General features: G+C 65.9%; 5 protein-coding genes across 5 annotated transcripts; 2 read left to right on the forward strand and 3 right to left on the reverse strand.

The window, feature by feature from the left end:
• Positions 1 to 266: 266 nt before the first annotated feature.
• On the reverse strand, positions 267 to 3556 carry EMIHUDRAFT_207407 (hypothetical protein; the record flags this gene model as incomplete). Its single annotated transcript, XM_005774611.1, has 6 exons — positions 267 to 651; positions 955 to 995; positions 1952 to 2068; positions 2360 to 2507; positions 2690 to 2785; positions 2916 to 3556. The coding sequence occupies 6 exons, from the start codon at positions 3554 to 3556 to the stop codon at positions 267 to 269; spliced, it is 1428 nt and encodes a 475-aa protein (XP_005774668.1).
• Positions 3557 to 7476: 3920 nt separating this feature from the next.
• On the reverse strand, positions 7477 to 9562 carry EMIHUDRAFT_463689 (hypothetical protein; the record flags this gene model as incomplete). The annotated part of the gene is made up of 9 exons (XM_005774612.1): positions 7477 to 7802; positions 7872 to 8018; positions 8071 to 8151; positions 8226 to 8240; positions 8379 to 8414; positions 8527 to 8580; positions 8619 to 8776; positions 8806 to 9048; positions 9091 to 9562. The coding sequence occupies 9 exons, from the start codon at positions 9560 to 9562 to the stop codon at positions 7623 to 7625; spliced, it is 1386 nt and encodes a 461-aa protein (XP_005774669.1). The 3' UTR covers positions 7477 to 7622.
• A 2844-nt stretch (positions 9563 to 12406) lies between these two features.
• On the forward strand, positions 12407 to 13819 carry EMIHUDRAFT_207411 (hypothetical protein; the record flags this gene model as incomplete). The annotated part of the gene is made up of 1 exon (XM_005774613.1): positions 12407 to 13819. One exon carries the CDS (start codon positions 12407 to 12409, stop codon positions 13817 to 13819), a length of 1413 nt encoding a protein of 470 aa, XP_005774670.1.
• Positions 13820 to 14121: 302 nt separating this feature from the next.
• On the reverse strand, positions 14122 to 17399 carry EMIHUDRAFT_101397 (hypothetical protein; the record flags this gene model as incomplete). Its single annotated transcript, XM_005774614.1, has 5 exons — positions 14122 to 14587; positions 14997 to 16126; positions 16199 to 16709; positions 16787 to 16860; positions 17337 to 17399. The coding sequence occupies 5 exons, from the start codon at positions 17397 to 17399 to the stop codon at positions 14122 to 14124; spliced, it is 2244 nt and encodes a 747-aa protein (XP_005774671.1).
• Positions 17400 to 18771: 1372 nt separating this feature from the next.
• EMIHUDRAFT_450732 (hypothetical protein) lies at positions 18772 to 20895 on the forward strand. The gene is made up of 4 exons (XM_005774615.1): positions 18772 to 19264; positions 19459 to 19859; positions 20051 to 20618; positions 20686 to 20895. Exons 1-2 carry the CDS (start codon positions 18804 to 18806, stop codon positions 19577 to 19579), a joined length of 582 nt encoding a protein of 193 aa, XP_005774672.1. The 5' UTR covers positions 18772 to 18803; the 3' UTR covers positions 19580 to 19859; positions 20051 to 20618; positions 20686 to 20895.
• The last annotated feature ends 2546 nt before the right edge of the window (positions 20896 to 23441 follow it).

Raw genomic sequence — 23441 nt, forward strand, 5'->3', positions numbered from 1 at the left:
GACTCTCGGTAATTGTACTCTGCTTTCGAGCTACGTGGCACGTGGGTGGTTGCAGCGCCCTCTGCGTCTCAGTTTTCTTCTCAGTTGGATCGTTTGTTTTGCTGTTTGTGTTTCCCTCAACTTAACTTCTTACATAGCGAGTGAGGGCCTGTGTGGCTATGACTTGTGTGGAGCGCTGGACGGGGGGGTTGTCCCGGCTCCACCGCGCACACGCGGAGATCGCGGGGTGAGAGTGGTTCAATGCGGCGGCTGGAACCGACCTCACCCTACGCGCGCTCGAGCACGAAGCACGGCTCGTTGTGTGGGTAGGTGGTGGATCGGTCCCACGGACGGCCGCGAACCCAGGCGCCCAGGGGAGGATAGCTCCCACCTGAACCGGCGTGCTGCGGCATGTCGAAGCAGATGCCCGTGGCCTCGCCCCGATCGCTCAGCATGTGGAGGTTGGCCAGGGCCCAAAAGCCACCTGCCTGGTTGCCGCTGTCCAGGACCCAGCAAAAAGAGTGGTGGAGGTCCCAGTCCCAGACCGGCTTGCCATTGTGCACCTCTCCGTGACGTAAGTCGCATATTACCTCGTCGCCGTTGGGCTTTCCATCAGTGCACTGGCGCACCCGAAGGTTGTCTAAGTCGGTGAGGTCGGCCAGCTTTGTCGGCCTACCGCGCGGCAGCAGCCAGGGGTGAGGCGCAGCGCGTCGTCGGGCAGAGCGCGAGGCGGCTATGGGGATGGGCTGACATTGGGTCGTAGTTCGGGTCAATCGTTTCTACAGGTCAATCGCATCAATGTCACGCGGCGGCGAGAAGTACCGCGAATGAACCAAAATTAATCGCTTTCTGCTGCGGTTGGTCACGTTCTTGTAGCCAGTCGTGTTCCTCCGGCTGATGGCTGGGATCAACACGAGGCGCTCTGTCGTTGTGGCCCGCGACGAGTTCGCACGAGCGGGCGTCAGTCAACTCGACCGCAGAATTCTTTTTATCTCCTCCTCCGCCTCCACCTCCACCTAGCCGTCTAGCTCTAGGCATAAGGCTAGGGGGGATGACAGCAGAGAATCAGTAACTAGGCCTCCGGTACCATCCAAACCCGAGCACCGATCTACTAATTCATCGAGATAGAGGCTCGAGTGTGACATAAACGACATACACATACACAAGAGAGAGAGAGAGACAAAGCAACTCTCACGACACACGGGCACCGGGTGGAGCGGCGGCGGCGGCGGCAGCGGCACGCGCGGGCGGACGGATTCGGACGGGGCGGAGCAGCGACCGCCTGTGGGCGGCCGCTGCTCTGTCTGCCAGAGCGCGCCGTCTGCCTGCGCAGCTCGAGCGCGGTTAGTCGGTGCACAGGGAAGCGTGGCGGCGCCGGGACGCGCGGCGGCGGTGCGAGCAGGCGAGCGGCCCGCGCGCGGCGAGGCGGACAGGTGATCGGCAGGCGGGTGACGGGCCGGAGAGTGACCGCGCCCAGCGATCGGAGACGAGCCGATCGTCGCTCGGCCGCTGACCTCGATACGAAGGCGTGCGGAGCGCGACTGTTGGTGTCGGGGGGCGGCCGTCATGTGGCGCGAGGAGGGAGGACGACAAGTCACAAGTGCGCCCCGCTACGTCGCACGAGTGCAACCGGGTAGCGCGGGGGGCTAAACGATAGGGGCGTGAAAGGCAGGGTCCCTTTTCGTAGAGAAGGGAAGAGAGTCCGCGTTGGCGGTTGGGCGACGACACTAGAGAAGTGTGTTGCTGTTGGGCGTGCTGCGCGGGCCGCGCCGCGGCGGGGTGCGCGCGCTGGGGGCAGGAGGCGCGGGCCGCGGCGAACGCGAAGACCTGCGAAGACGTCAAACTCAACAAGAGGACCCCTCTCCCGCCCCTTCCCCTCACTGCCACCCACACCCAGCAGCGACAGGAGGGACATTTTCAATCAACATAGAGTCATCTTAATTCACTCTCGTAGCTGCAGCAGGAGCGTGACCTCGTTCTTGTTGTTGAAGAAGTGCTTGCTCCGAAAGTCGTACCCCAGGCTCTCCGCCACCGAGCCGGCTTCATCGAGCGCGGCCCAATCCACCCCCGCTTGGAACTTCATCGTCACCTGCGGTGGATGGGGGAGACGATGTGACCGCGACAGGCTCGAGAGCGGGTTTGGGCGAGCTGGGGCTTGGCACACCACCATCCGACTCGCCCACCTGCGGCTCCCCCACCGCCGCACTAGCTCGACCGCGCGCGCAGGGTACCTAGTGCACCAGCAGGGGCGCTAGGGTGGGCATACAAGGGCTGCGAGTGCACTGAATCCCGTGGAACACGGCGCGTCTTCTCGAGTGCAAGCTGGACCGCCGGGTGCCGGTTCCGCATCTAGGGAAGGGTACGCGATCACGTCGCTCACCATCCACGTGCGGACGCCCCTCCCCTCCTCGCCGGCCCAGGGCGGCTCGTACGCGAACGCGTCGCCGCCGACGAACGTCACTCGCGGGTCGTGCGCGAGCTGCGCGTCGAGAGGGCTGCGGTCGACTGCGATCACCGAGCAGCCGAGCCTGTGGGAAGGGTCCGAGGAGGGTCCGAGGAGGGTCAGAGGAGGCTCCGGGAATGTCGGCGGGCCGAGCACAGCAGGCGCCTGCGCAGCGTCGCCGTCCAGCCGCCCGGGCAGGCGCCTGTTCACAGCACTCCTCTTCTTGACCGCACAGCTCTTCTTTGAGGCCGCCGACCAGCCGGGCACGCGCCGAGGTCGACGACACGGTCTGCCGGCGCCGGCCACTGCTGGAGACAGTCGAAGGCCTCGGAGAGCTTCCGGTAGGCGGACGAGGGCATGTGCCTTGGGTGGGAAGGGCGGAGTGTGAGGGCGGTGGAGCTGCAGCTCGGGGGCGAGGGCCAGCTGGAGGGGTCACGGGTCCCCGTGAGGCAGCATCTAGTGAGGCAGCATCTACGGGCGCGCGTGCGTCGACTTTGGCACGTCGACGCTGGCCAGCCCTGCGGGAGCGTGCCAGTTTGGCCACGTCCCGAGGCCGCGGCCCTGCTCGCAGGGCGAGAGCGACACCAGCAGCCTCTCCGGCGAGAGGAGCAGCAGCTGCAGCAGCAGGCGCGGCGCGTCGCCCGGCAGCGCCTCGCCAGCCGCGAGAGGCCGCGCGCTGCGGTGGCGCACGCGCAGCCTCTCCAGCGCCCTGTTGGCGATGGCCTCGCAGCGCCGCAGCAGTCGAGGTGTCCGGCCTCCCTTTAGCAGGTCGGGCACAAGCGCGTGCACCGCGAGCGCGCCGCGTGGCGCCTCGCCGAGGAGGGCGTCGCCGCAGGCGGCCACCGCAGCGTCGGCGAGGAGGCGCACCGAAGCGCCCTGCACCTCAGCCGCACAGGGAAGCCACTGCAGCGCGTAGGTGGGGTCGAGCGCAGGCAGCTCGCCGCTCACGCTCACCACCGCGGGGCAAACCGTGGTCACGGCGGCCGCAGGAACGCCAGCGTTCGCGAGCTCCTCTGCGAGCGTGCTCTCGTACGTGTGGCGACACGTGAAGACGTGCAGCGGCGAGGCGGACGGCAGTGCGAGCGCGAGCAGCGTGAAAAGGGAGGGGAGCGGCAGCCGGGGGCGAGGCTGCATGGAGGAGGCTCGGAACGACCGATGGGACGATGATGTCTCGACGATGATGCCTTGGGACGACGATGTCGCTGGACGACGATGTCTCTGGACGACGGTGTCTCGGATGCACTGGCGGGTGCGGCGGGGAGAGCGGCGGCGGCGACGATCTCTCGGACGGCGACGTCAACGAGTCGCGGAGGGTGCAAGCAAGCACCTTTTTCTTTTTACCGCGGCAGACTTCACGAACGTAAAAGATTCGCCTCTTTTGAAACCGAAAGCACGAGACTCCCCATCTTGGATTTTCTATTTAATTTTTTACATGTAAGTTTTGAAAGAGAGAGAGAGTTTTGAAGTTGAAGTTTTGTCCACGAACCATTTCAAGCACCCCAACATCCTCCATACTAAAAAATACCACACATTCCCTCTTTTTCTCTCCCTCTTTTTTTCTTTCTCTCCTCTCTCTCTCTCTCTCTCTCTCTCTCTCTCTCTCTCTCTCTCTCTCTCTCTCTCTCTCTCTCTCTCTCTCTTTCTCTTTCTCTCACTCTCTCTCTCTCTCTCTCTCTCTCTCTCTCTCTCTCTCTCCCTCTCTTTCTCTCTCTCTCTCTCTCTTTCAAAATTTGGCATTCATAAACTTCCTGCGCGCGTTTCCTGTCACATGCGGCCATATCACCGTGGGTCACCGCTTCCCATCTGAACAGCGAAGTTAAGCACGGTCGAGCTCAGGTAGTACTTCCATCCGGGAGGGGGAGGGAAGGCTGAGTGCTGCATGTTTTGCCGCTCCTTTTGTCGACTCCTTTGTGGCTCCTTGGACATCGCCGTGCCCTTTTCGTTTCTTTTACAAATTATTTTATTTTCCTCATCTCATCCTGTCTCATCCTGAATTATCAAAATATCCCCTGCTCTGCCGTGCTGACTCTGCCCTGACGCACTTGCCACACTGTCGAGGTGAGAGAGGTTGTTGTCGAGGTGTGACACATTTGCGATTTTTCTTCGTTGCCTTCAACGGCCGTCCCCAAGACCACGTAGGACTTGCGGGCTGTGTGCCCGTCTCCACAATGCCTCCGTGCAACCAAATGGTGCGAAATCTTGTGCAGAAGCCACAGCCTCAGGGTACCCTATGAGGTGGCTAAGTGAGGGTCTCTGACCCACCCAAATAGTGCTCTTTAACTAACGGAGGCCTTTGGGGGCGACCCGGGGGCACCTCGGGGTCGCAGTAGCCCCTGACGGTCGAAACCGGACCCCGGACCGAAACACGTTTCGCGCGGTGGTGGAGTGGGACCGGATTCTCGCCCTTCTGGGCGCGGGGACGGGGCCGGGGGTGGCAGGCAAGTAGTAATATGCCTTTAGAAGGTCTCGAGGGACACACACACTCTCTCGCCCCCCCCCACACGCTCTGGTGGTGAGGGCTCGACGCGCCCAAAATTCGGCGAAATCTACGCCGGACCCGCGACACATGGATCGCCCCACGTCACGCTTCAGATCAGCCCCACATATGCCACTTGCACAGTCCGTTTGGACCGGAAACTGCATCGCCTACATAGTCCCGAAACTGGGAGTCCCGGCGCATCTGCTCCCCCGTTTTTGCCCATTTTCGGTCATCCGTCAAAATATCTGAAGATCCTTCTATAGGATTCTCCCCAAACCTTGCTCAGCTGATCCAGCCTGGGGGGAAGGCCAGGCCTGGGCAAAGAAACCAGTACCTCAACCGGCTTCCCTGAGCGTCACAGCTCGGTGATCGCGCCGGCGGGCACCACTGTAACGTCCGTTCCGGGCATTTGAACGCGACCTTCGGGGGCAAAGACATGGGCTCTATGGCTCAGACTGGACTCCTCTTGGTCCCTTCTGAGATGCCCTAGGCCACACCTGGGCCTTACCTGGGGCTCTAGGGGGCGGGCGGGGTTTGCCCCCCGAAACTGGCATGGGGAACCTTAATAGTACAAACCCAATGGTGAGATTCTGTCGACGGTACGCGGGTCCAACCCTCCAGGAACCAACCCTCGGAGACCCGTGTTATGGATGGCCCTGCGACCGCGCACCCACCCCCCCCTACCTAGGGGTCCTCAGGGCTCTCTTGCCCGGCCCTGACGCACTTGCCACACTGTCGAGGTGAGAGAGGTTGTTGTCGAGGTGTGACACATTTGCGATTTTCTTCGTTGCCTTCAACGGCCGTCCCCTCCCACACGCAAGACCACGTAGGGACTTGCGGGCTGTGTGCCCGTCTCCACAATGCCGCCCAAGCAGCCGGCGAACAATGAGCCACTCATCGACTTTGCGCAGTTCTACGAAAGTGGCAGCTTGTTCGGTGGCAGTGGCGGGATCGCAGAGAAGTGTGGATGCTTCGGGGTGATAGCCGAGGCAACTCGCATTGGCACGGCCGCGGGCGGACGCGTGGACGGCAGCATGAGCAGCATGGGATTGCCACCACGATCGTCCAGCCTCGGCTCCGGGCCAACGGCAGTGAAGATGCCGACGGCAGCCAACACGTCGGCAGCCAAGAATCCGACCGCAGCCAAGAAGCCGTCGGCAGCTAAGAAGCCCGCCGCGGCAGCAAAGAAGCCCGCCGCAGCAAAGAAGCCCGCGGCAGCTGACGTGGCCGACACTGCGCCGCGCCAAACGCAAAAGGAGGAGTGGCGGCCCGAGCTGGGCTGGCCAACGCGCAAAAGGAGGAGTGGCCAACTTCGTACTGCGGCGACATGCACGAGCTCATCAAGTACGCCAAGGAGAAGCATGGAACGACGGGCGGCATGTCGAGCACGCAGGTGAAGAACTGGCTCAAGAAGAACCCAGACTTCATCCCGCGCTGGCTGCGGGAGACGGAGTGGGCGGTCGACCACATCATCAGCGACAAGCTCGGTGGCCACCCGTGGCCGTTTGACTACTTCATCATGCCCAAGTCGGACAACTCGCAACCAGTGGGCGGACGCTGAGAAGCGCAAGTACGTGGGCATGCATGCTTGGGGCACGGCCTCATCCTTTGCCCGCTGGGCGCGCGACGCTGCACGTGCGCGCATCGACTATGGGAAGTTCGACCCTCCTCCTCCGCCCCTCTCTCCGCGAGCCTTTCGCGGCGGCCGCCGCGGGTCAAGGGCCGCCGCCTCGGGTCAAACTCGTCCGGGCGGCGCATGCTTCTCCGGCGACCGCAAGGCAGCGCGCGCGACGGCTGGCGTGCGGTGCTGCGGCCGGAGGAGGTCCCCTTTGGCGCGGCGGAGGAAGGGGACCTGTCCTCCTCCGGGACCACATTAGTGTTAGTCGCGCTTTAGTGTTAGTCGCTAAGATTCGCTAGCTTAAGCGTTCCATAACTCGTTCCAGAGGCAGAGCCGGCGCGGTGGAACCTGGAACGCTGGAACGCGCGCGGGCCGGGCGCAGGCGAACAAGTGACGATGAGCGAACGCGCGCATGTGCGACACGCGTACACATACTCTAGAGAGCACGATCTCCCTGATCTCGGTCTCTTCCACTCGAACGTACTAAAGTATCAACATCCCGCCGCATGCTGCGCCTCCTTGCGCGGAGGTTCCCCCCCTCTTACGGAATCGGAGAAGCGCCTCCTCGCACCCACCGTTGCGCCCCGCTCTGCGTTTATGGTTCGACGCCTAGGGTTCGACTACCGAACGTACAGCGCCAGGGAGTTTGGGGCTCGCATACAGTCAGCCCGCGCGCCCAACTCTACCTTCGGCAGCACGAAGCTCCGCCAGCAGTCCACCAGCTCCGGCCGGGGCCGCCTCGCCTGAGTCCGACGAGCTGTCCGCCGCTCCCCTGTGACTCGCATGATGGCGCCCAGGCTGGTGGCCTGTAGCTTGGAGCCGGCTCGTCCTGCGGTGGACACTAGCACCGTAGCAGTTCTGTCCACAACGCGCCCCCCGCCGTGGACGGTGGAGAGGCGGCGTCGGTGTTTCGCGCCGCACGCCGGTTATTTGTTTTTTTTCCCGCATGTAAAGTAATGGCCCAGCAATGCGATGTCACGAACGATCATATATCGACACGTACTCGACAGCGTTCCTCTTTGACTCCCACAGTCTAATTAATACTTCAAGATCCTAGTAAATAGCGGCAATCCGGGCGGTCGCGCGCGAAAGTCCTATGCGTCTCAGGCGCTGCTCCTCGTCAGCAGCGGCCGCATCGCCTCCACGTCGAACGACGCGTCGAAGTCGACCTCGGCCATGAAGCGCGACTGGTTGCTCACGTGCCACGAGTCGCTCCCCTTCGCGAAGTCGGAGATCTGGATCTCCTCGCCGTAGTCGGCAAAGTCGCCCGCGAAACGCATCGCCTAAGTCAGCATCGTCGACCCAAATGACAACTCACCAGAGTGGGCAGAGTCGCCCGCGCAGCGCGTCGCCCGGAAGTAGCCCCAGACGCACCGGTCGAAGTGCGGCGCGCCGAGCGAAGGCAGCGGCTGCACGGCGGCGGTGTATGCCGGGTTGTAGAAGAAGGGGGCCGAGTAGCGCGGCGTGCTCGGCGAAGTGAGCACGCGGTGCTCGGGCGCCTACTCTCGGCGACTCTCGGCGACTCTCGGGTGATCTCGGCGGGGGGGAGACATCTCGGAGGTGCTCTGGCGCGTGGTAGCGGTTGTTGCTGTAGATCTGCGCCATGTCGCCCGTGTTGATGGTGAAGGCGGCCTAGGGGGAAGGCCTCTCAACGTGGGACAGCTGGCGGGGGCTGGTGCCGCCCGACGCCGAAGGTCGAAACGGGCCGGCTCCGGCCGCACCTGCAGCGGGGAGGGCGGAGGGGCGGCCCGGTGAAGCGGGGAGGGAGGAGGGGCGGCCCGGTGAATACAAGCTGTGGCCCGGGGTGGGTCGGGGCAGTGCCTCTTCTGCAGTGCCGTCTGCATCTAGATGCGCGGCGCCGTCACCCACCCGTCGGGCGCCTGCCGGTCGCGAACCTGCAGCGAGTGGTCAGTCGGTGTGACGCGCGTGCTAGCACGGCTCGGAGGGGGCGTGATTGTCGTCCTCGACCTCCCCCCCCAGGAGTGCTGCTCCCCGTGGTGCATTCACCTGAAGCGAGTGGCAGCCGACGTCCTGGCGCAACACCGTCAAGAAGCCCGCGTCCTACAGTGCGCGCGAGACGCAGAGCAGTGGAGTCACACTCGCAGGAGCGTCGGTGGTGGCATCCACCCCGCCTTGTGCGGCGAGATGCAGAGCTGGGTCGGGTCCTCGCCCGTGTACGGCGCGTAGTAGTTGAGGCGCAAGTACGAGGTGTGCTGCGTGCGGCGCAGGTACGGCTCGAAGAAGTCGGCGGGCATGCCTGCGGGAAGGGTCCGAGAAGCTTCGGACACGGTCCGAGGAGCAGCTCGATGCGTCTCGGCTGGCACGCCGAGCCCAAGCGAGAAGAGTCGCGCCTATTCACGGCCTCTCGCTTTGGCGCATGCCTTCCTGTGATGTATATGCCTAGATCTCCCCGAGGGCGCGCCAGCCCCGTCGCGACGCCGGCGAGGGCGTCGTAGTACTCGAGCATCGTCGGTCGAAAGGACGGCAGCAGGTCGGCGGGCGGGAAGCGGTTGTACCCGTCGAGGGTGCCTACGGGAAGGTTCCGAGAAGCGTCGGCGGGAGCGTTCCGACCAGGGAAGCTGCTGCTGTCGAGGGTGCCGTTGCGAGCGTCAGCGTCGGCGAGCGACCAGTCCATCGGAGGCGTGCTGCCAAAGTCGAGGCCCTCCTTCCAGTCGCGCCTTTGCTTTGTCAGCTCGTCGTTGTACCAGCCGCGGCTGTTGTCGGCCGAGCGTCGCATGCACTCCTTGACCTCCATCGGCAGCGCAAAGAAGGCGCGCTGCTGCTCCTCCGCCCGCGCGCACAGGTCCTCGTCGACGCCGTGGTTGACCACTTGAAAGAAGCCCCACTGCTCGCACGCGTCGGCCACCTCGCGAACGAGCGGCGACGAGGAGGAGAGCCCGCCGTCGCGCAGAGGCGAGAGGTCGATGACGGGTGGCGCGCGGGCGGCCGACGAGAAGCGGCGTAATAACGCAGCGCGGCCGCGGTGCGAAATGACAGCAACGACGGAGGAGCAGGAGTGGCGAGCGGCGCACGCGTGCGACATCGCCACGCGGTTCGGAGTGGCGAGCGTGAGTGAGTGTGTGGGTCGGCCTGTGTGTCAGGAATTTCTTTTGGTTGTAAAATTCTTTTGAAAAAGAGGGAAACAGGTGCGGGAGCTCATCATCACAGGCCCCATCCTCGACACTGAGAGGTCAGTCGGCTCCCACATATTATGCCCACGACTAACTCCGATGCGAACACCTTCAACACGGAAGACCAGGTGGCAGGCAAACTGTGGAGCAGCCTTCGAGTACTCGGCTTCTGGGAAAGTACTTTCCTGCCACAAATTTTTCTTGAATTTCCTGTTCTCCGGGGTACAGGTGGGCGTCGAACGAGTTGGGCGTCGAACGAGCGGAGGGCAGCATGTCGTGGGCGTACCCTTGGACGTGGTTTCAGATTGTGTCACTCAACTGCATCCTCATCATCCCGCTGGTACTGTACGTGGGCGTCGCCGTCTTCTTCAATCACAGACGCGGCTGCTGGCGTCTCCCTGTGCGGTGCGCTCCCCGCGATTCTATAGCGACGATCTTACGCCGCGGTGTTCGGATCGAGCTTGGGCGCCCAATGTCCGCAGCAGACTTGTTCAAGTCGGTTAGCGAGCAGGAAGAGCTTCCCGAGCGTGGCGGCCTCCGAATAATCGGGCCAAACACAAACATCACCGAGGCGTGCATCCGGAGATGCTACCAACCTGGCGAAAACTTGCCAGACGGAAGCGGATCGCTTGCCGAGACCGCGATTTTGGTGCTGCGTTTGTCGTGTCTGCTTGCGGCTAACGGCAACAGTACGGTCGATGTTGAGGCCTACGTTGCAGCAGTTCTCGAGGCGCTCTCACTTGACCGTGCAGTCGTGGAAGTCGGGCACCGATTTGTCACGGCGCAGCTGGACCCCAGCGGCCCTATCCACTACGTAGGCTGTGGTATGGACTTCAGTCTCAGTGCAATGGGCGACATCAGCTCAGTGGCAAAGGTCATTGCCGTCCAGAGGCCGCCGATCCGGAATTGTCTGTACGTCCTGGATCAGGTCGAGGAGCGAAAGGAGCCGTTTGGGAGGCTCGTGAAGATGTTTGCACTAGAGATGGTCTGCACGGTCGCCCCCTTTAGTGTGTACGGTGGCGACTACGAGAGCATGCTGGGAGGGGCGGTCTTGGCGCTTTTCGTGATGGCCGCGCTCTTGCTGATCTGGGTGCTCGACCGGCCGCATCTCGAGGTCCCCGTTGTATCGTTTACGGTTGGCGTTTTCACTCCCCTCCTCTGGCGAATCGCTAATTCGTGGGTCGTGATGGAGCAGTGCAAAGCATCATACATTATGTTTGGCACGCTCATCATCTGGCTGCCCGGGGCTCAACTCATTTATGGAGTGCACGAATTGCGCCTTGGTGCCGTCACCAATGGCGCCACTCGGTTGACGAAGGGGCTGGTGAACGCCATACTGATCTCAATATTTCTAACATTTGGCTGGCAATTTCTGGGCAGGAATTGGGAGACGGAGGCGACATTCGAAGGCGAGCGCACCAACCTGTACGGAAAAGAAGGCCCAATTTCCTCCCTTCCGCCATCCATCACGTGTGCGAGCACTGATGCCACCGATAACTGGTTGCTCGCCTCGGCTGGTATGACCATTCCGCTCCAGTGTTTTGCACTTATCTTTTATCAGATACGCTTGCGAGATTGGCCAGGCCCGTTTCTGGTCGGATGGAGCACATATGCCGTTCAAGGCCTGCTCGGAAGCTGGTGTTCTCCATCCACGTGTTCTCTGCCAGGCTATGTCCAAACGCTGCTCGTGGCCATCTGGGCGTCGAGCGCTGCGTGCTTTTTTGAGCTGACTACCGATGCTCCTCTCTGGTCGTCCCTGATCCCCGTCATTCTGATTCTCGCCCCTGGCGCTGGCGCAGTAAAGGCCGTCCTCGGCTCTTTCCACCGCTCGGAGGGAGATGGTGAGTCGTCAACATACACGCTGTGGGAATCACTCGTCCTGGAAGGAGCTACTTACGCCGCAGGCTTTCTCATCGCAATGGAGTTCTGGCTGCCCCTGCTGGCGATAAAGCACGACGTGCACTCATATTCACGCGGTCACCGAGGCAAGCTTGGCAGGAAGAGTGAGTGGATATCGAACATAATTGGATATCAAAGACCTCGATACAGCACGATGACTACAATAAGGAGCGTAGCTGTGCAAGCATAATTTGGAACGTGTACACTTGCAGCGAGCCGCGTTAAAAACGATGGTGCAGCGACTCACAAAAAATATGTTGGTCTCGTCGCCACCGCCTTGCCTTCATAGTTTGGCTGATGTTTGTCTGTTCGACAACTCGTCGATTTGTCCTGCGATGTTGCTTCCCTCGCCGTCAGAGTGGGGGGGGCGGGAGTTTGGCAATTTGCATTCCACACTTCCCAATGTACTAGAATCTGTGATGGCGTGTGTTCCATAGGTGAGTTTGTGTGCAGACTGTTGTGCCCCGGAGCCCGGTGCACTAACACCATGCTCCACGGTTGTAGAGGAAGTGGGACTATAATACCCGACTAAGACGGCCGGCACGCTTTTTCAGTGTATGTAGCTCTTACGTACATTCCCGTAGGAGACTCTGCTGACAGGGTTTTTCGGATCCGCTCGACTCGCGAAACTAGGTTCTTTATTCGTGCGTCCGATCCAAATGCGTCTTCGCGGCCGAACGCTGCGTGCGAGAGCCATCTGCTCCTCCGTGCACAGACTAGCGAGACCCTCAATACTATGTAGCCGGCACCTGAGCACGGCCCTTCGGCCGAGCTCCACCGGCCTCTTCATCACCGACCCTTACAACGCACACTCGCTGCTCGCCTCGCTCAAGCTGGGCTCCTTCTCTGAAGCGGACATGAATGACGCCTTCGACCGGCTGGATAAGAACATGGACGATCGCCTCTCGATTGACGAGGTGCGCACGGCGTTTCAGGGGTATGCGGCGCGAAAGGGCCTATCCGACGCGGATCTCGGTGCCATGACGGAGCGATTCATGGAGCTGTGGGACGATGACAAGTCCAAGACGATAGAGAGAGACGAATTCAACAGGCACGCGACGGCGCTCGGAAAGGAGCTGCACCCGGCAGCGTACCAGCTGTGCGGCGGTATCGCGCTGACCGCGCTGCCGTTCGGCATCCTCGTCCCGTTTGAGCCGCAGCTCGTGGCCCACCTCGGGATCACCGCTGCCGGCTTTGGCGCCGCCAACGGCGCGCTCTTCTTTTCGAATGTCCTTTGCACCATTCCGATGACCGAGGTAGTGGCGAGGAGAGGCAGCAAGCAGATCCTCGTCGGCAGCCTCGTGCTCATGGGCGCCTCCATGGGCGCGGTCGCGCTTGTGCACTCCTTGGAGCAGCTCGTTGCGTGCCGGTTGGCCGGTGGCGTCGCGCTGTCGGGCATCGTTGCGGCCAACATGGCCGGCGTGGTCAAGATTGGGACCCCGCTCAACCGCACAAAGAACATGGCGCTGCTGATGCAGGCGCGCAACACGGGGATGGCCCTTGGGCCCGCGGTGGGCGGGCTTCTGGGAAGCCTCGTGAGCATGCAAGCGGCATTTGCAGGGGTCGGGCTGGGCCTTGCCGGCTCCGCGCTGGTGTTCGGGCGCATTTACCGCGATGTGGCGCCGGGAGACCAGAAGCCGATCGACCCTCCGCTGCAGCTGTTTCGCACCGCCTTTGTGAGCTGGCGCGAGGTGCTGACGACCGTCCCGGACCTCGGAGCGCTGTGCGTGATGTCCGCCGTTGCCAATGGCTCGCTCGCGGGTACCAACATGACCCTGCTTCCGTTGCTGCTCTGCGACGAGCTTGGGCTCGGCACGGGCGCGATCGGCTCGATGTTGGCCGCCAACGCTGTGGTCGGCGCCGTCACCGGAGGCCAGATGGGCGCCCTCGCTCATCGTGTCGGGCCCCGCCTCGCAATCGGTGCTGGCGCAACGACGGTGGCGGTCGGAATGGCTGCCCAGCCCGCTCTCGGCGACGCCACCCTCATCCTGGGCGCGCTCTGCAGCGCGCAGCTCGGGCTAGGCGTGCTGACGCCCACCCTGGCGGCTCAGATCCAGGAGAAGGTGCTCAAGGAGAAGCCGTCGCTCGTCATGCAGGCGATGTCGCTCCAGAACACCTCCTCGTTTATCGGACTTGTGGCAGGTGCAGGCGTCGGTGGTGCTGTCGGCAGCCAGCTAGGTTTCGCGGCGGGCTATCAGACGGTGAGCATGGGGCTCCTTGTGGCTGGGCTGGCCACGGCAGCTCGTTTCCCTGTGAGGAAGTTGTCGTGAGACAGCGTCGGGGCCCGTGGGCGTGGCTGCCGTGGGCGTGGCTGTGCGCCCGCTGGCACCTCGACGCCGTGTATAGAAAATTGATGTGTGTGTTAAACACAGTGTGTACCCTCGAAGCTGTGGCTCTATCCATGCCCTTGTTACGTGTCTCTGAAGAGACACGTAACATTGTTTTTAACGAAGCAATACACCGTACACACTCACAGACATATGACACGACAGCCGCGGCTCTAAAAGCTCTAGCGAGAGATACGTACTGCGCAAAAACGTACATCATCCGATCCGACCCCAGTCCCTCCGCATCACTCAAAGTCGTCGTCGTCGACGACGATGACCCGGCGCTTGCGCACCGCGGCCTCGCCGTGCGCCTCTCGAGAGTCGCCGTGCGTGCGCTTGGCCCGCTTTTGCTGCTGGCCCTTTGGCAGGTTGGAGCCCGACCGGCGTTCGACCAGGGGAGCGGAGCGAGGCGGCGCGGGGCGAGAGCGAGACGTGGGCGTGCGTGCCGCCTTGCGTGCCGCCGGGCCGCTCGAGGGCGCCGCGCGCGGCTGCTGCCAGTAGCTCAGCGACTCGGCGAGCCCCTGCGGCAATGCTGCCGCGGCGGCGCCGCCCGCGCGCTGCTTGAGCGGAGCGCCGCCGAGCGACGAGCGCGGCTTGGGCACGCTGAGCACGAGGTCGGAGTGCTGGATGTCGCCGTGCTGCTCGAGGCTCACGACGTCGGTGGGCACGTCCTGCAGCGGTGCGGAGAGGGGCGTGCCGTCAGGGCACGCGCTCTGTCGATCCGGTCCGGAGGCGCCCGCAGGTTAGGCTGAGGCGCCCGCTCGTTGGTCTAAGTAGCTTTGGGGCGGCGGCGCCTGCAGGAAGGGCGACGGGTCGGCAGGCCGCTTGTCGGAGCCAGACATGAGGTGCGAGAGGTAGAGGCTGGTGCGAGCGCGCGTCATCCCCACGTAAAAGAGGCGGCGCTCCTACGGGAAGGGCGAGGGAAGGCTCAGAGAAATGACCCCTGCAGCCCGCGCGGAAGAGGCTTTGCTCCTCGTGCAGCAGCTCGTTTGAGAGCTCGTCGCCGCCCGAGGACGCGTTGAGCGGAATCGTCTCGTCGTTGCAGCGGACGATGAAGACGTGCTCCCACTCGAGCCCCTTTGCGCCGTGTAGCGTCGAGAGGGTCAGCGCGTCGGCCGACCGCGCGGCGGCAGTGCCGTCGTCGGGCGCCTCCTCGTACTCGCAAAGGGCGGCGTGCTCGGTGAAGTCTCGCAGCGCCGCCATCCGATCGCTCAGTCCGGCCGCGCCCGCGCCGAGGGCCGCCTCGTCGGACTGGTACGCGTCGGCGGCCGCGGTCAGCTCTTGCGAGAGCATGCGGATGCCGTGGCTCTGCGGCCGGACGCCGCCAGCAAGTCCCGACTGCAGCAGCGCGGCGAGGAGCTGGCTCGGAGGGGCAGAGCGGGCGGCGAGGAGGAGCTCGTCGATGCGGCGCAGCAGCGAGTGCAGCGCGGCGCGGCCGCCGTCCTCCTCCATCGCGGCGGCGGTCGCCTCGACGAGTGGGCGAGCCGCCTCGGCCTCCGCGCGGGAGGGCGGCAGCGGGCTCGTGGCGGCGTGGAGCGCGCGCGCCGACGCAAGCTGCGAGACTCCGCGCCGCGCCGCGTCCTCGCCGAGCATCTGCAGCAGCGCGGGCGGCAGCGCCGGCTGCGCCGCCGCCGCGACGGCGCGGAAGGAGGAGGAGTCCTCCGGGTGGGAGAGCAGCCGCAGCAGCGCGAGCACGGGCGCGAGGTCGGCACGCGCAAACAGGTCCGAGGCAGCGGTCCGGATCGGGGCCCCTCGCTCGCGGAGCGCCGCCGCCAGCTGCTTGCCGATGGCGTGGGTGCGGTAGAGGATGGCGACGTCGTTGAAGGGGACGCGCCGCGCGCGCAGCTCGCCGAGCTTGCCGACGAGCCAGTCCGCCTCGCACTGCGCGTTGTAGCACTCGCACCGCACCACGTCGCCTCCCTCGGCGTTGCTCGTCCACGCGTGCTTCGGCACGCGGCACGCGTTCCTCGAGATGACGGCGTTCGCCGCACGGAGGAGCTTGCCGGTGCAGCGGTAGTTTTGCGAGAGAGTCACCGTCTGGCAGCGAGGCATGTGGCGGCGGAAGGAGGCGAAGATGCCCGGCTCGGCGCCGCGGAAGGAGTAGATGGACTGGTCGTCGTCGCCCACCACCGTGATTCCGATCGCGGACTGCTCCTGCACCAGCCGGAGGAGGGCGAGCTGCTGCGAGTTTGTGTCCTGGTACTCGTCGACGAGAAGCGAGCGGTAGCGCCGCTGCACGGCGGCGCGCACCTGATGGGCCAGTCCATGCTTACTCGAAGCGCTGGTCCAGAGAGAGGGGGTGGCGCCAGGACCGCTGCGCACGTGCGGCTGCCGCAGCAGGGTGGCGGCGAGCTGCTGCAGCTCTCCCATGTCGAGAAGCCCGGAGCGGCGCAGGGAGGCCGTGTAGTGCTGCAGCACGAACGTGCCCGCCGCGCCCTGTAGCATCGGCGACGTCCCTCGCAGCCGCACCTCCGCGATGGCGCGGGCCGTGCGGCGGCAGAGGATCGCGTGCCGCTCGGCGCTGCCGGACGCCTTGCCGCCGCCGCGAGCGGACCTGCCTCCGCCGCCTCCTCCGCCGCCTCCTCCGCCGCTGCCGCCGCCTCCTCCGCCGCCTCCTCCGCCGCCTCCTCCGCCGCTGCCGCCGCCTCCTCCGCGGCCTCCTCCTCCTCCGCCGCCGCCGCCGCCGCCGCCGCCGCCGCCGCCCTCCCCGCCGCCGGCCTCGCGACTCTCCCAGGCGTGCAGCGCCTCGGAGATGAAGGCTGTCAGCTGGGCCTGCGAGGCGAGGCCGGCGCCGCCGAGCTGCGGGTCGAAGGAGCGGACGAGGCGGAGGCACCTGCGGGAGAAGGCTCCGAGAAGGCTCCGAGAAGGCGCACGGAAGGGAGGGGCGGACTTCGACCGATGGGGAGGCACCAGGCGTGGAAGGTGCGGACTTCGACCTTGGCGCTCATCGCCGAGGCGAGCCTTGCCGTCAGCTCGCTCGCCGCCTGCGCAAGCAGACAACGGACGAGGCCGGGAGGTCGAGTGTGTGTCGAGTGTGTGTCGAGTGTGTGTCGAGTGTGTGTCGAGTGTGTGTCGAGTGTGTGTCGAGTGTGTGTCGAGTGTGTGTCCATGGGTGTCTCGGAGGTGTCTCGGAGGTGTCTCGGAGGTGCCGCTGCCTTGCGCGTGAAGGTGAGGCACAGGATGCTGTCGGCAGGCACGCCAGAGACGAGCAGGTGCAGCACGCGCTGCACGAGCGTGAGCGTCTTGCCCGCCCCGGCGGGCGCAAAGATGATGAGCGAGGCGGACGGGTCGTGCGTCGCAGCGAGGCGCTGTTGCTCGTTCGCCGAGCAGCCAGGCAGGGCGGGGGCGGAGGGGGCGGGTCGAATCGCCGGCGGGGGAGGCAGCTCGCCCGCGCGCGGCGGCCCGCCGCCCCTCTGCGGCGCCCCTCTGGCCGCGGGGCGCGGGGCGCTCGGGCCCGCACGTCCGTCGCCCTGCGCTCCGCCAGCGCCGCCGCCCCGAGAGGCGTCATGACGAGAGGCGTCATGACCACCGCCTTCGCTGGAGCAGGCACGGGGCTGCGCCGCCCGGGTGGCGCCTCCCCCGCCCCCGCCGCCGACGGGTGGCGCCCCCGCGGCCAGGGGCGCCACCTCCGAGCAGGACGCCGCCTCTCCCGCCGCCGGGGGGCGGGAGCGCACGGGGGGCGCCCGAGCCGGGGCGGCAGGTCGCGCTCCCGCTGGGCGGCCGAGCAGCGGGCCCGACACGAGACTGCCCGGCGAGGGCCAGGCCTGGTGCGACGCGGCGGCGGCGGCGGACGCTGCAGCAGCGGCAGGCGTGGCTGGCGACGGGGCGGCGGCGACGGCGGCGGCGGCGGAAATGCAGGCGGCAGGTGCAGCGGAGGGTGGGTTCGAGGTGCGTGGCGGCGGCGCAGCACGCATCAGGCTCGCGATGCACGGATCGCTTCGCGCGAGGCCAATGATCGGCCGTGGCGCGGCGGGCGCAGGCGCAGGCGCCGGTGCGGCGGCGGGCGCGGGCGCCGTGGGTGCCACTGCTGCAGGCGCCGCTGCGACGGCTGCTGCGGGCGCCGCGGGCGCCGCTGCCGCAGGTGGTGGTGCCGCGGCTGCGCGGCGTCTGGCGTAGCACGCGAGGCAGTTACGGTTGCCCTCCGGGTTGGTGCGTTGACAGCGGTGGCACTGCCACATTTGGATGTGGTCGAGGGCCTGAGCGGCGGGCGTCGACCGCCGAGAGACTCGAGCGCAAGATTTAGCTTCAGCCCGCCCACCCCAGCGCGTCCCCGCAGCCGTCGACGACTGGGTGCGCTTCAGCTCCCCGGCCCTGGGTCCGAGGCTAATGACTGCTGCACTCCGAGCGCTCCAGCAAGAGAGGGCCCCGGGGAGAAGCTGCCAGTGAGTGAGACCCGGCGGGCGCGCCCAGTCCCACACACAGACGCGTGCCCCTGTATACCCCCCCGCGCGCCCTGTTATCCCGTGGCAGCCCCACGGCGACCCCTCCTACCCGGCCCTCAGGGCCGAGCCCTTGCCGCAACACTTTAGTAGAATTCCCAGGGGTCCGCAAGAATTCGATTCGCAAATCATTTGACGTTTGTCGTTTCTTCCATCCCTGGCTTACACAAGAACACATCCCGAGGTTTGCGTTCTGCGTGCGCGCGTCTCCCCCCCCCCCCCCCCCCCGCCCCAGGGCCGGGGAAAAGAAAGAAGAAACCACACAAACCAAACGAGGGCACAGGGTCCCCACCTGCACGAGCAGGATGTAGGAGCATGCTGCCTGAAATTCTTTTGACGGGAGCCGCTTGGCGGCGCCCGTAGTGTACCTGTGTTAAGTGCCAGTGCGCGCCAGCCTCGGTGGTAATTCTTTTGACGCTCAAGCCCGAGGCGGGCAGGCAGTTGGGCCGGGCGCGGTGGCGGTGGAGCGTTTGACGTCTCCGGGGCCAATGCTCGAAGACCCGCCGCTGCCTGCGGACTGGGCGACAGCAGTAGACCCGCACACTGGCGCCACGTACTACTACTCGGCCGAGCTGCAGCGGAGCTCATGGGTGAGGCCGGCGCCCCGCCCGGCAACCACGCCGGCGGAGCTGCGCGCGGCGGCAGTCCACGCGGCAGCGGCGCGCTCGCACGAGCGCCACGCGCGAGCGGACGCGCGCGAGTCTGTGCTCGCAAAGGTCCGAGCCAAGCAGCACGTCGCTCCGGAGGAGAGGAAGGAGTGGCTGCAGGCGCAGCAGCGGACCGAGGCAATCGAGCGCGGGTCGGCCAACGCCGAGTCGTTTGGGGCGATTATCTGCCAAGCGATGGAGCGGCCTGTAGCGCCGCTGAGCGCCTTCGCCTTTGACGAGTCTGCGCTCAAGCCGCGGACGGCAGAGCCGACGGCGGCAGAAACGAGGACGACGAGGACTGCGTCCGGCAGCGTTCGCCAAAGGCCGGCGCCGGCCAGGCGTCGGCCCGGCGGGCAGAGCGACGCGGCCGCGGCGGCCATCCAGGCGAGTTACCGAGGGCGGACGGGGCGCAGGGAGGCGGCGCAGAAGCGGGAGGCGCGCACGCACTGCGAAGAGCAGCGCTCGCCTCCTCGCCGCCCGGTATCTGGCCCCGGAGCCGCGCCGGCGCTCGCGCCTGGTTTGCCCTCCGCCTTTGCGCCGCGCCGTCGCGCCACGCCGGCGTCGTCGGCGGCGCGACGCACGCCCGAGCGGCGGACACGCCTCGAGCCGGCCTTTGACGCGGCGAGAGGCGCCGGCGGCCCGGCGTCAAGCAGGGCGGAGCAAGGCAGGGTGGCGCCAGGCAGGGCGGCGTCAAGCAGGGCGGAGCAAGGCAGGGTGGCGCCAGGTAGGGCGGAGGGAGCTAGGGCGGAGCGAGGCCGGGCGGAGCAAGGCAGGGCGGCGCCGGGTGAGGCGGCGCGGGGAAGGGTGGTGGGTCCCGGTGGGCTAGGTGACGTCCAGAGGGGGGCGGCCGCGACACGGATCCAGCGCTCTGCGCGCGGTGCGGCTGCACGGAGGGAGGCGCGACCTAGCCGCGATGCAGTGGAGCTAGGGCCTAACAGGACATCGGCTACTTTGCGTGGCTCCGCACCCTCGCCCTCTCACTTTCGCCCTCACCCTCACCCTCACCCTCACCCTCACCCTCACCCTCACCCTCACCCTCACCCTCACCCTCACCCTCACCCTCACCCTCACCCTCGGCCTCACCCCAGGTGCGGTGGCGTTCGGCGGTCGCCGAGCGCGAAGCCGCCTACCGTGAGGCGTCGGACGGCGGCGCCGAATCCCTCAGCCTCCTCGCGACCGCCTCTTCTCTCCTCGCCTCCAGCAGCGCCGGACACGCTGACCAAGGCAAGCTGCAATCGCGTGGCAGAGCCGCCGGCGAGCACAGGGCACCGACCGGGCCACGCGGCGGCCGAGTCCACGGGAGCGTTCCGGCTGGCTCTGCTCTGGCGGGCGCATCCGCGCGCCGCCCCTCGACGCCGAGGGCAAAGGTGGCGGGCGTCGCGGCACGCCCGGCTGGCCGCGCCGGCCGCGCCGCCAGCCGGCCAAGCCCACCGCCGACGCCTGCTACAGAGACCGCCCCGGCAGCGCAGCGCGGCGGCGAGGCGTCGGCAGCGTTGGCGAGCCGCGCCGCACTGCAGCGGGCGATGCTCGCCACCGCTTTCGCGGCCGAGTGCCGCCCCGGATCCGATGTCGTCCCGCTGCGCGCCCTCGAGCGCATCCTGCGGCGAGCTCAGGTGCCTGGCGCGGGCTCGCTGCCGACGCCGGGCGACGAGCTTGGCCACCCGGGAGATGAGCCTTCCGCAAGCTGTGAGCCGTGTCTCTTCACACCAAATGCTGTGAACAGGCCACCTGGAGATGAGCTTCTGCGAGGTGGTCGAGGCGGCGCACCGCATGCGCGCCCGCCACTCCGCCGGCGCCACCACCAGCGCCACCGCTACCTCTGACCGGGTCATACATGCACATGAACCGCCCCGCGCCCCGCTCTCCGTCGAAATCCGCGCCAGCCTCGCGCGTGCCTTTGCGGAGTTCGACGACAGCGCTTTCGGGGCGATCGCCGAGCCGGCGCTGCCGCGGGCGCTGGCGGCCGCCGGCCTCGAGGCGACCCCGCAGGCGCTGCAGCAGCTGCTCGGCGCTCCGCTGCAAGCGACTCGCCGCGTGGACTGGCCGGCCTTCCTGCGCCTCGCTTCGGCCCTCGCTGCCCTTGAGGGGCGAGGCCGGGAGCAACCCGAGCCGGCGGACGCCGCTCACGCGTTGCTGACGGTGCGGGAGCTGCAGCTGCCCGCGCCGCTGCCGCACGCCACCGCCTTCCTGTCGCTTGGCGAGCCCGTGGGCGAGGCGAATGTCGGAGAATGTCGACGAGTCTCGACAAAACCGACGATCCTCCGCGTAGGCGAGCCTCGCGGCGATGCGCCCCGCTCCGACTCCCTCTCCCTCGCCACGGCGCGTACCGGCGTAAATTGGGCGGTTCGGATCCCCCTCGACCGCAGCCTCATCCTCCGGCTCGTCGCCCAGCCTGAGCGGAAGGCACGCTCCGTCCTCGATCCGGCACCTCGAGCTCTCCGCGCGGCGACTGGCCCGAGGCACATCCGAGATCACCCGAGATCACCCGAGGTTAGGCGCCAGTCGAGCTGCTCCGCGCCGAGCTGAAGGCGCAATCGCTGCGAGCGGCGCTGGAGGCGGCGTTGCGGACGAGCGGCGCGGTGGCCTAGATGTGGAGTACACATTCCAATGTCCCGCTGTTTTCGTCGTTATCCGCTGTCTTCGCCGTCTTGATTATGGAGGCTACCGTGCTCTCACTTTCGGCTCCTGTACTCCTAGGCCAGGCAGAGCTTCAACTGCCGCTCGCCGACGGCAAGGCGGAGCGAGGAGTGCTCCTCGTCACCGTGTGGTGGTGGGATCGCTTACCGCCGCATTCGCCGCCGCGGCGCGAGGCAGCACCCGCGCGGCGCGGAGCCACAAATGGCGTCGCCGCGACAGCGAAGCCGAGCACGGTGCCTCCGCGGCCAGACGCGGCGCCGTCGCCGCCGGCGACTCCTCGCGCAGAGAACGGCTCGGCAGCGCGCGGCGACCTCGAGCAGAGGCGGCTCCAGATTAGTTTACTTCGCGACTCAAGCTGTTTAATATTCAAATCAGGCGAGTTTGAAGAGAGGCTGCGCCGCTCCTTCGGTGTGGCGGACGCGGACGGCGACGGCAAGCTCTCGAGGCGCGAGCTCTCTGCCGCACTCTCCGCCGTGGGCTTGCGCAGCTAGATGCGAGTCTACATCCCTGCATATTGCAACTAGCACGCGAGAGCACTTTTGGCTGTTTCGGCTGTGTTTAGCTGTACTACGGCCGATGCACCGTATTTGTTGCCCTTCGCGCGATGGTGGGAACGTTATTGCGCCGTTTCCCTCCCTCAGCCTGTGTTCATACACAACTAGGTCTGCGCGGCAGCGCGGCGGACGAGCTGGCCATCTTCCGACAGATGGACGCAAACGGTTCGGGCAGCGTGCGGTTCGACGAGTTTGCCCGCGCGGCGCGCAAGCTGACTGCGCTCGCGAGCGTGGGCGAGCGCATGGCCTCGCGGCCGGCGTCGGCGCAGCCCGCGCAGCGCAGGCAGCCCGCTGAGGCGGAGGGGCGGCCTCGCTCCGCCGGCTTTGCGCAGCATCCATTCTGCCCGTCCGCAGATTTGTCGCTCGCGGCGACACACCTCCGGCACGAGCACAAGCGCGCAGCCACGAGTCCGCGCGATTCCGGCCCGCCGGAGATATGGCGCGTCGGCATCTGATGAGCGCGGTGTTGATCACATTTTGTGCTCGAGTGTGGGCAGTGGCCCAGCGTGGTGGGGGGGGGAGGCGCGAGAACTATGCAGTGCGGCGTGGGACCGGCGTGATTCTCTCCGCCCGTATATACCTGCTGGAAATGCCGCTGCCCCGGTGTGTGCGGGGGTCACGCAGGGGCGAACAGGTGAGACGTCCCTGTCTCACGGGCGTTTCGTCCCTGTCTCAACGCCCCCCGGGGCAGCCGTGTCACAAATGCGTCTCAGTAATGTCTCACAAACTCGCACCGATCTCTGTGTTGTCTCAGCCTGTGGTCACAGCAACAGTCTCACTTTGTCTCAAGGGTGGCACAGTCCACCTTCAGAGACGTGTTTGAGACACCTCCGTGAGACAAATCTCAAATGAGTTCACCCCTGCTGTGTGACGATGCGTCTCTACTGTGTGACGATGCGTCTCGTCATTTCATCTTAGAGCGTCTCACTCGTCTCACCTCAGAGGACAGAGCGGTCGGCTCGACGATAAAGTACTTATCGAGCCGAGGGCGTAGCCGCGACGAACAGAGGGCGAGAGCGTAGTGGTGGGCACTAACCCGAACCGCCCTACCCGCGAGAGCAACCGGCTACACGCCGTTTGCGTTTGAGAGCGCGATGACCCGACGGCGTCTCAGAGTGTGTATTGCGCAGTACGTCGAGTAGTAATGAAGACTCTACACATACACGCGCGCACACGCGCTCAAAACTCCAACGCGACGGTAAACCGTTCGGGCCTTGCCGGCTGCCGCACTGCACTGTCGCGATGCGTGCTTTAAGTACCCATCAAGCTGAGGGCGTAGCCGCGACGA

Source organism: Emiliania huxleyi (assembly GCF_000372725.1).
Source record: "Emiliania huxleyi CCMP1516 unplaced genomic scaffold EMIHUscaffold_31, whole genome shotgun sequence".
NCBI classification, from domain to species: Eukaryota; Haptophyta; order Isochrysidales; family Noelaerhabdaceae; genus Emiliania; species Emiliania huxleyi.

Coding starts and splice junctions, on each gene's coding strand:
- EMIHUDRAFT_450732 (XM_005774615.1), top strand. CDS start 18,804: ATGCTCGAAGACCCGCCGCTGCCTGCGGACTGGGCGACAGCAGTAGAC. Junction 19,265..19,458: donor ACGAGGACGACGAGGACTGC/GTCCGGCAGCGT, acceptor CTGGCCCCGGAG/CCGCGCCGGCGCTCGCGCCT.